The 11,542-nt window shown below is 43.3% G+C and overlaps 1 protein-coding gene across 1 annotated transcript; it reads left to right on the top strand.

Moving 5' to 3' along the window:
- adamts8a (ADAM metallopeptidase with thrombospondin type 1 motif, 8a) lies at nucleotides 1-11,408 on the top strand. The gene is made up of 9 exons (XM_076274619.1): nucleotides 1-1,050; nucleotides 3,077-3,316; nucleotides 4,067-4,196; nucleotides 4,842-5,009; nucleotides 6,415-6,701; nucleotides 7,775-7,961; nucleotides 8,245-8,417; nucleotides 8,538-8,713; nucleotides 8,884-11,408. The coding sequence occupies exons 1-9, from the start codon at nucleotides 310-312 to the stop codon at nucleotides 9,617-9,619; spliced, it is 2,838 nt and encodes a 945-aa protein (XP_076130734.1). The 5' UTR covers nucleotides 1-309; the 3' UTR covers nucleotides 9,620-11,408.
- The last annotated feature ends 134 nt before the right edge of the window (nucleotides 11,409-11,542 follow it).

The following is an 11,542-nucleotide window of genomic DNA, read 5'->3' on the forward strand; positions in this document are numbered from 1 at the left end:
TACCGTGGGCTGTAAGGGTGTTCTTTAGCTTTTAACTTTTCTTCTAGAGTTAACGTTAACAGCCTGTTGAGAAATTTTGCAGTTGTTCTCAAACGGATAGTTTTGGTAGTTTTGGTATACTTTTTTGTTTGACTTGTAGCCTACTTACAAGCTGAAATTGTTCATCCCCAAATACGTTACAGTCCTTATTGTATGTAGCCCCTGAGGCTACACAGTGTTTATTACACAGCGGATTTATTTGCCGTATATGGTATTGTCTTTTTAGTGTCGTTTCAGCTGAAGCATTTTACCCTGTCTATCTAGCATATCATGGGTTATTTTATGCATATTGTCTTCTTCACGTTATCGTTTACCGGCGTTGCGCTTGGTGAAGTAGTTGAGTCGGAGGAGATAATACCTGTCAGACTGAGTATCAGAAATGCTGAGCAGCCTTGGACTTCATTGGGACGGAGCGTAGAGCGGCTTAGTTTCCTATTAAACGCCTTTGGTAACAAATTCACTATTCATTTAAATCCGGACAGTAACTTTGTCGCACCAACACTTAATGTTCAGCACGTTAACTCGAAGCATCTCTCTGCCCTGCTTAATGGCACCAAACCTGAGGATATCTTCGAAGGTGACAGCGAGTCGTTGGAGATTGGACAAGACTTTAGAGATTGTTTTTACTCGGGAACCGTTAACAACAATCAAGAATCTGTTGTGGCCGTCAGTTTGTGCCACGGCATCCAAGGATCATTTGTAACGAATGGCGATGAATACTTCATTCAACCCAAAGAGCATCGTAATGAGACCAGCGAAAGGTCATTTTCGCAGGTGCACGTCATTAAAAGGAGAGTTTTCCCTGTCTCAAAAGACACTATAAAGACTTTGTATGATCATATGGGAGCTGTCAAACCGCTTGTGTCCAACAGTAGGCCCACTTCGTCCCATGGAAAGACGGATGCCAAGGTCACACAAAGACAGAAACGTTTTGTATCCTCTGCCAGGTACATCGAAACCCTGGTGGTAGCTGACTCCACCATGACAAGTTTCTACGGGGATGAAATCAAGGTAACTTACAAGTCTCTATTTTACTCCATATATAACTAGGCATAGGTAATATAGATGAAAATATTAACTTTACCTTTTATGGTATTGACTAGCTCAAGATGATATGGCTAAAAGGACCTTTTCAATTTGGTGACATACAGGTGTTCGTTTAATAGCCTAAACTGGCAAAAATTTAGCACGGCAAATCCATAAATCCTGCGTTGTATAGCCTAACTTTACGTTTGGGCAATAATGATGTTAATTGAAAGACTGGACAAGATTAGATGACTTGGCAACCACATTATTTGCCCACCCGGTTTGTGGTAAAAAGTTATTTTCACAGACTGTCTTTTGCGCCCAGTATTAGTTCAGTGTCATTACTATAAAGTACAGTAGTTTCCACTACCACTACTTTCCGAGAAACAATTAATTTTGGAGGATGTGTGGGAGGCGGGGCGGGAACGGAGCCGAGAAATTCAAACCTTCAACCTGAATCGCGTCGTGCATTATCTCAGTTCTGACGCGTATTCTTCTGAGCTGTGCGCGAGGTGAAGCCACCGTGGCAAGTACCGTAAGGCATGTTTCTGAGTCTAAAAGGTCTCACGAAGACAACGAAAGTACTTGACTACTTCCAGTATAAACATCTCGCATAAACATTTAAATGCTGCTCTCCATTAATGCTCTTCAAAGCATAAACAGACCCCTTTCATTGTTCTGGTTAGTGAAAGAAGAGGAGGACTACGCCAAACAAGCACAGGGGTTTTGCTTTGGAACGGATTATCTTATAGATACATATGCATTGCTTGAAGGCGTGGTCATGAAACCCGTCTATGGATCCAAGTACATGCTCATAATAAACAAGATATTTTCCCTAAAATATTCCATGGAACTTTTTTTGCTTTCAATTTTGTTTTTCAATAGAAAACTGCCCAACACACATAAAAAATGTAAAATATTTCTGGATCAAAAGTGCTCTTAAATGTTCTCAGGAATTTCTTGGAAGGAAAATCAAGCAATATGGTGTGATATATGAACACATGCTTCTCATGGTTTTGTCAGATTGTATGAATAAGGAGCCTGTATACTACACATAGCGTTTTTCCTGTAATAGGGCCCCAATAGGTCCTTGCAAGACATGAAATAGACTTGCTGGCACAAAAACCTTGAGTTTTAGTTAGCACCATCTGGATGTTAAGGGATGCCAAGAGGAGTTTGTTTTCAAGCGCCTTCCACCCATTTTATTGATGGAAAGAAAAACAAAAATGTTTAAATATTTCTGTCCCCATAGGCTCAGGGATTTGTTTTGAGCTTTGCTTTTAAGGTTTCACATAGACAATAACTATCCTAGTTTTACCCCATGTATATAAACATAACCCACTGCACTGGTGGTCAACACTTCCAAACTTGCCATTAGAAATGTGGATTTCTCACAATGACTGATGAGAGAGCACCTCAGCAACATTTGATGATTTAATTTGCTTACTGTCATAAATATTCTGCTCCCTCCCCAAGGACAGAGCATATTTTCCATAAAGATTTTATCCACAATTCAAATATGAACCGTTTGTTTAACAGTTTGTGATTTTTACTGTTTCAACTGAAATAACCGCTGTCATCTGTGTCCATTCCAAAGCACCAACCATGTGCTGACAATACCTTGGCTATAGGACACTTGGCTGCTGGACTTATTTTGTACTAACTGGGTGAAAGTGTAAAGGAATAGATTATAGGCCATCATCTCTTTCTTTCCTTGAGAAATGTCCACACCTATCTCAGAGAGCTTGGGTCAGTCACAGAGATGATATTCTTTGTAAAGGATACACTGTGAAATTCTGACACATATGCTTAAATGAAATTCTGAAGAGATGCCAAATCGAATGAATGGAATGAATGAAACGCGCTGATTGCATCCTTAAGTGTTGGAGATGTTTACCGGTTACTGGCCCAGCTCTACATCTGCGTGTGGCTCATCTGCGTGTGGCTCGTCATCTCCCAGACAGCTGTGGGATCTTACTCCCTGACCGTCTGTTCCCGTTCCCCATTACAGCACTACCTCCTGACCATGATGGCCATGGCTGCCCAGATCTACACCCACCCCAGTCTGAAGAACGCAGTGAGCCTGGTTGTGGTGAGGATGTTTCTGGTTGAGGATGAAGAGGAAGGCCCAGAGGTGTCCAGGAATGGAGGCGTTGCCCTGCGCAGCTTCTGCAACTGGCAACAGCTGTTCAACCCAACCAGCCAGAGGCACCCTCAGCATTATGACACAGCCATCCTCTTCACCAGAATGGTACATTTGTTACTTTCGTGGTTTAAGATGTAGAAATGTACTGAAATATACTGTAGGGATCTACCGAAAACAGGTAGACTGTTAAGCCAAGATTTTGATTTGATAGGTTTGATTAGAGTAGCCTACTTTGTCCTTTAGTGTGAAGACATGCATGCAAGACATGCAAGAAAAAACAACATTCTTTCTTATCCCCTTAAGAATGAAATACGGTAGAAACAATCAAAACAAACAAAACAAGAATGAGAATACAAACACGAGGTCCATTCTTAGTTCAGGTATTGCTTGTTAAACCCCATGTGGTATCAATGTGTGTGTTTGTGCTTGTCAGTCTAGTATTGCTGGTGGTCCTTGACTTATACAGTGAGACTTAGATATCTTTAACATACGTTGATTTTTTAACTTAGGCATGTAAAGGGCTGTGAAGTCTTGGACTGGACGCTGTGGAGATCTGAGAGTTAAATTTCCTCCCTCTCTTTAAGTCTACAGTCTGCCATGTATTTGCTTCATTTTATGATGGAAACACTGACAAATATGTTTTGCTGGCAAGAGCTTGCACGGGAAAAAAGCCGTCTGTCTGGAACAAATGGAGCGATGTCTGGATATCAGTGTCCCCCTCTCCTCCCCACTCTAACCCTTTCCTCCTCTCTGTGTGTGTCTCCCCTCTCACCCCCCCCCCCTCCTCTCTCTCTCACTCTCTCTGTCTGTCTGTCTCTCCCTCACACATTCTCTCCCACTTGCTCTCACCTCCAGGATATTTGCGGAAACAAGTGTGACACCCTCGGGGTCGCCGATATAGGCACCATGTGTGACCCCAAAAGAAGCTGCTCTGTTATCGAGGACAATGGCCTTCAGGCTGCCTTCACAGTGGCCCACGAGCTCGGTATGTGTGCCCTGTGTTCCTGCGGCCAGCCAGTCTATGTCAACTATGACAACTCAAACTGTGCATCTCTGCCAGAGAGATCTAATTTCGGCTCCTGCATACAAAATGTGCGTTTAACCCCCCCCCCCCGTTATCTTGAAACTTCAGGACTTATCCTGCATTCAAACACTGTCACATTGTCACATTTAAACTGACGCGTCACTGAGGGTTTTGTTGAGTGATCCAAACAATCTGAACTAACAGCCGTTGAAAGAATGATACTATGTAGACAAAGAGTTACATAAGGATCAACATGGCAAGGCACGCTGAGATAAAACAGGATAACATTATACCAGTATAAATAAATCTGGTATCATGTAGTTATACTAAGCAGTGGGCACTTGTTCTTGGAAAGCTGCTCTTCAGGACACTTTGACGGTCTGTCTAAAAGATCTGTCATGTCAGAATGGCTCCCTTACTTTAAATGAGGCTCTCCTCAATTGTATGTAAAACTCTCTAGTGACTCACTCTGCAGGCCCTTAGTGGGTAGCACTGCAAGACATATAGACTCTTGTATGGAACACTACATGGAATGGAAGTGGAATATGGGATGGTTGTTACACTTGAGAGGGTATTAATTCTCTCCTGTGCCCTTTTTGTTCTAAGGGCACGTTCTCAGCATGCCACACGATGATTCCAGGAACTGTGAGAAGTGGTTCGGGCAGCTTGACGGACACCACATGATGGCACCAAAGTTTGTCCACCTCAACAAAACTTTTCCATGGTCACCTTGCAGCGCTCAATATATCACCGAATTCTTCGACAATGGACATGGTAAGGACTGGGTTTCACTGTGTCAACACATTGTGTCTATATTTGCCATAGGGACACACGCTGTAGGTAAAATGTGATGCTGGAAATAGGGTTGTCACATGGATTTGTTTGGTGCTTGTGAGTGACTGAGGGTGTGTCTTTTACTGGCAGATGGGTTTCCTTCTGCTAACATGGGGTTTTCAGTTTTCATTTGGTTTTGGCACCAAGGACAGAATATTTCCGAAAGAACTCAAAGAAAAAAAAAGTCATAACTGTCAACATTTTTAAGGCTCGTGTCCTAGAATGTCAGTCTGTCATCATGTAGTGAATGGAAACCTGCCATAGTGTTCAGTGTCGTTTTGGACTGGGCAGCACAACGTCTCTGTATAATGTAACCATTTTTATTTTCTTACCCTTGCATTTTTTTCCCGCTCTCCTCTCTTTTTTACAATGCCCTGTCTGCCTTAACTTACTCCCTCACCACTAATAACTGGGTTTAAAGCCACACTGTGTAATTTTGCTGAGAGTGTCAAAACTAACAACCATTGCAAAGTAAACTGCTCGGTCCCACCGCAGCAACACCACCCCCACCACCCCATCCCCGAGTCAGGTTAGCGGGAATCCAGCGGGAGGCGTCAGGTGGAGAAATACCACAGATTGTTAGTAGAAGGCATTTCAGGTTCGCTACCACAAGCAGAGCCCGAATTCAGCTCTTAAGGGCGTACTGACATTACATCCACATCCCTATCCAAGCTGAAAAAGGGAAGACAAAGCTAGACTTGCAGTGCAGAATAGCAGACGTATCTCCTTCACTTGTTGATTTATATTGTCGATATTTCAGTCTACACTCTGGCTTGCGCTTGCTCTCTACTCCTCTGACTCATCTGCTGTGAGTCACGCATTCCTGCTTTAACAACTGTTTTCCCTCACAGAGAAATCGAGTGTAGCCAAGCACATGTTGTCTTAACCAGACTGAATATTGCCACAGGTACATAGTGAACTAGTTGTACAACAGGTCCCTCTTATTTTCTTGCCGTTCTTCAAGTAGTGTGTTGTCCTTGTGCTCCTGCATACATAATGGAGTTTGCAGAGGGCTAACCTACATTGCCACAGCGACATAATGTATTTCCACAGACAAAGGAGTTACGTTACTATCCGTGAATTAAAGGCTTTTGTTCCTTATGCAGCCACTAATTAGAGAGTTCTGACTATGCCTGCTGTAATTACAGTGATTCCCGCAAATGAAGGTTTAGATTAGAAAGGATCATACTTTGCTTTGTTTGCAAGTGAACTTTATTTGTTTGTATTCTCAGTGTATAAGCCATGTTTCAGCGGAGTCATCATATTTTATGCTGTGCCTCTGGCTGTTTCAACATGCTTCTGTCTGTCTGCCTGTCTGACTGTGTCCATTCACGTGCCACTCCAGGTGACTGTTTGCTGGATCCTCCTGAGCAGACGCTCCCCCTGCCAGCCGAGCCCCCGGGTCACGTATACGGGCTGGATCGGCAGTGTCAGCAGGTCTTCGGCGAGGACTTTGGCCACTGCCCAGATGCCCAGGAGGTCTGCTCCCAGCTGTGGTGCCGCGAGGAGGGTCAGCAGCAGTGCACCACCCGTAACGGAAGCCTCCCCTGGGCCGACGGGACCCCCTGCGGAGGGGAGGATGGACTGTGTCTCCGCGGCGACTGCGTGAACAAGACGGAGGAGAGGCTTGAGGTAGGTATGCGTGCTTGACTGTCTGCCTGCCTGCCTTGCCTGAGTCACCGCGACCTGATTTATCACAATGCTTACCTCTCAGAGCAGACGCATCTCAGAAATGATGCCCAAAAATGTCTTTGTAGAGATTTATTGCCGCAATCCTTTTTTGTCTGTATAGTCACTCTCTCCACCTCTGTACCCCACTTTAAAACAATCTTGGGCTTGCCCTGACAGATGTGTCTCACCGCACTGTTTTGAAGCATAGAGAGTCCTTCCCCTTGACAGTGTATTGACATTTTCATATTCTGAACCCCCCTCACCCACCCCCCCACCCCTCATACACACACACGTTCCTTTTTGGCTCCCTGCTGCCCTCAACAGAGTATCTTAATATAATTGATCTACTTTAAATTCTGATCCCAGATGCCAGACCTACTGCAGCTGGTGCAAGTACATTTGGAGGAGCTCTTTTTTAAAGGCGGATTATTTTTGGAGAAGCCATTTAAAAAGAAGTCACATTGTATTCAGTAAAGCCCCCTTTAAAAAGAGAGATTATATTTGGTGCGGCCCGTTAAAAACTCGCTTGTGATCCCAGACGGCTTGGCTGTCAGAAGACCTGTCTCGGCCAGCTCATAAAGAAAGCCCCTCAGAAAAGAAATGTGTTATTTCTGCACATGCCTTGAGCACCAGGCCTAGAAGGGGGTTATAGCCGGGCGGCTGTAACACGTGTGTCAGGCCAGAAGTGGAAACATGCCAGCACAGTGACACAGGAGAGTAGCATAGCGTAGTACTCAGCATTTATATTAGATAACCAATCATATTTCATAACCAATATAAATGGTTACAGTAGATAGAAAGATAGATAGATAGATAGATAGAAAGATAGGTAGATAGATATACATACGTATATTACATATTAACTGATTAGTTATTTTGTTGGTTCATTGATTGATTGAATGAATGAATGAATAATTGGCTGGTTGGTTAACTGATTGGTTGATTGATCAAATTTGTCAAACAGACCACACATGCAGCCTAAGCATTCCCAGTGTAGCCTTCTGTGTGAGACATGATTGGTCGGTGTGCTGCAGGTGCCGGTGGACGGAGGGTGGGGTGAGTGGGGCCCGTGGGGTCCCTGCTCTCTGAGCTGCGGTGGGGGTGTCGAGTTCTCCCGCCGCGAGTGCACCAATCCAGAGCCTCAACACGGAGGAGCCTACTGCATGGGCCAAAGAGTGAAATACCAATCCTGCAACATTCAGGCCTGCCAGCAGGATCACGGTAACTTTTTCCATTTCTCTTACTTGATGTAGGAATTTAATAAGACAAGTTTATTCACTAGAGAGGTCTGTAATTTAGCTAAGTGTTAACACAAAATTACTGCTACTCCTGGACTCTTGAGTTATAAATGTACAGAGAGAGAGGTTGGAGGCAATGACATTTTAATCATAATCTGTCACCTGTGGTGCTGCTAAATATCCATGACACTAACAGAAAATTGAAATGTTGCAACATTGCTTTTTCACTGGAAAAAATGTAAATGTAATTGCTTCACCCCATATAGGGAAAAGCTTCAGAGAGGAGCAATGTGAGAGGTATAATACCAACAGGTATTTGGATATGAATGGGAACATCAAGCAATGGATTCCAAAATACGCTGGCGTGTCCCCGCGCGACAGATGTAAGCTTTTCTGCAGAGCCAAGGGGAGCAGTGAATTCAAAGTCTTTGAACCAAAGGTACACCCTACTTTCAGCTTTTCAGAAAGAGCCTACGTCACCAACATTTCTGCTGTCACTATTCTAACCTTGTCCATACGTCAGTGTGAAATACAATATCTTTTATTACTGCTTGTTTAGGTCATAGATGGCACCACCTGTGGCCCAGACACCACATCCATCTGTGTCCAGGGCCAGTGCATTAAGGCTGGCTGCGACCAGGTCATTGGCTCCAATCTAAGATTTGACAAGTGCGGGATCTGTGGTGGTGATGGCTCATCCTGTCGGAAAATCACAGGAGCGCTGAATAAAGCCACGTAAGAATGAATAACATATTAACAGATGTGGATTATATGCTTACATAATACTGACATAATGGTCTTAGACACACTACATATTATTTATGGTTATAATTACATTATAATTACAAGCAAAAAGATTTAATTAGGACTAAAGGTGAAGATCTTCTTGTACTTTATTTTCATAGATACGGTTACAATGATGTTGTAACCATTCCCTCTGGGGCAACCAACATCGACATCAAACAGCGTAGCCACCGTGGAATCAAACATGATGGCAACTATTTGGCTATAAAGAAAGAGGACGGCCAGTACATTCTGAACGGCAACTTCTCCGTCTCGACGTCCGAGCAGTACATCTCGGTCCCTGGAGCTGTGCTCCGCTACAGTGGCTCCTCGACCACGCTTGAGCGCATCCTGAGCTTCCAGAAGCTTCAGCAGGCCATCACGGTGCAAGTCCTGTCCACGGCGGGAGACGAGTCTCCCCCAAGAATCAAGTACACCTTCTTCCTCCCCAGAGACGTTCCCTTCGCCAAGCCGCCCAGCTCAGACCGTGTGTCACCGCATGCTCTCCTGCCCTTTGGGGGCGATGAGTGGGTCCTGGGCGAGTGGTCCGAGTGCTCCAAGACCTGCGGCTCAGGCTGGTCACGCAGGAGCGTGGAGTGCAAGGACGGGGCGGGATCCCTGTCCTACTTCTGCGACATGGACCTGCGGCCAGCCGACATCCGGCCCTGCGGGGATCTGCCGTGTCCCGTGTGGCAGATGGGCCCGTGGTCAGCCTGCTCGCGGACATGCGGGCCTGGAGAACGCCGCAGAAGCGTCCTCTGCCTGGACTATACTGGGAAGGCGGTAGACCCAGGGTTGTGTAATCCAGACAAGAGGCCAGAGGCTGTCTCGGGAGAGTGCTTTTACCAGGACTGCTGAGGCTGCGTATGGGACTGTGTGTGTGAGAGAGGGACGGGCCTGATAGATGCGCGATCCATAGCAAATGTAGTGAACAAACTTCTTCCCTTTTCCTTAACCATCTGACCTTGTTGCACAGATCAGCTGGGAAGCTTTAGCGTAGAAAGGGAATGGAGAGGTTACTTATCAAAAGTAGCCAGGATTTCCATTCTGGTCCTAGAAATGTTGCCTATATCAACGTTTAACTTAACTTCATTTGTTGATCATTTCTTTGATGTCGCCTTGTTATTATAACCACTATTGAAGTTTCTCCCTCCCCTAGAGATCTACCTCAAGTGATATAGGCTACCAGTTTAATACTCTCTTAAATGGTTGTTGGTAGAAGATACTGTCTATATTTATCCTTTCAACAAAGGAGCATAACCCTTGCAAAACAAACATACATACATATACAAACAAACAAACAAACAAACAAACAGAAATCCTGCTGAGACTCCGCTGGGCTGGTTGAGTACCTCTAATCCACAAAGCATCGTCTCCTGGGTTAGTTTAATCACTCCACACTGAACAGGATCAAGGCTTGGTGGCTGCCTAAAAGCTGACAAAACACTATTTATTTTCATTGATCTTTGCAGAAAAAAGATCTAAATACTTATTGTGAAGAGTCCAAACAATGATGACGACCACTTTTTTGTAAACAAGGGAAAAAATGTATATCTGATTGATATGTAATCATGTCAGTGAATGTTGAGTAATCATGCTAGTGAATAATGACATACTCTGATCAGATAAAGCCAGAAACTGTATGTACATTAATAGGAGCTACCGCAGAGAAAGCTGGTTAATCAAACTTGCAGAATCTTGAACATTTCACTAATTCAGGAACACTGGATCATCTTTTGGGATACAACAATACTCCTCCGTTGAACAGAGATATTGTTACACTACACACATAACACAAAGCTATTTAGTAGGGTTAAGCTGATTTATGTATTAATTCATTTGCAAGTTTTTTTTTTTATCATACCATGATCTGAGGTAACGATTACCAGATCACAGAACATGACTTTTCTGGAGAAAAGGAAGGCCTAGTTTGGTTATCTTTTCGTATTGTAAAGAAAAAAGTCAAAAATAATTTCCATGTTAGCACGAACAATGTGTGTATTTCTACTGTTTGGGTTGATCCTTATAGTAATGTAATTCACGCATGATAGCCTACTTCAAACAATTAAGATACAGCAATTTATTTTTTGTTTTACTTACCCCATAGACAGAGTTTCTTGTATAGGCCTAACTCTAACACAGTTAGACAGTTAGAGTTGTGTGCAACCAGGAGGGTACAGTCACCCTTGACTTGTAGATAAATATTTAATGAGAGAAAAGGACTTAGTTCTACCATTGTGTTGAATGATGATGTAGAAACCATGATTAACTATGAAAAGTAGGCTAAGCATTGAGACAGCATCACTATGGCATTTAATGTTGGGGATGAAACAAGACTGACCTATATATCTTTTATATGTGAGTGTTATGGCATTCCAGGTGCGCAAATCGGGAGATTTTTGTTATATATGTAGATCTGAAACGAAAGCATTCTATCCCTTCAATGAAGGTCTGTACAATGCTATTGTTATAGCTTCCTTTTAAGCTATTTATTTTTTTTCTACCTTCGGACATCTGTTTGTTACATTTTTCTTGATGCTGCTGTCTATCCAGAATTGTTGAAAGTGAAATCATAAATTAAAAATATGTCTCGACTGAGATATTTTTTCAACTTCTTTTATCGAAATTGTCACAAATATTTGGCATTCTTCACTGTCAATAATAATAATAATAATAAAAATGGTTTAATACCTCATGGACTATCTTTATTGCTGTGGTCTCTCAGCCTATGTGTACACATACGCTTGTAATTGATCTCTCTTAATCACAATTCACTATACT

The sequence above is a fragment of the Alosa pseudoharengus genome, unplaced genomic scaffold, assembly GCF_046254945.1.
Source record: "Alosa pseudoharengus isolate Yale_2024_CS ecotype anadromous, Long Island Sound unplaced genomic scaffold, YU_APseudo_1.1 YU_APseudo_1.1_scf_8, whole genome shotgun sequence".
NCBI classification, from domain to species: domain Eukaryota; kingdom Metazoa; phylum Chordata; class Actinopteri; order Clupeiformes; family Clupeidae; genus Alosa; species Alosa pseudoharengus.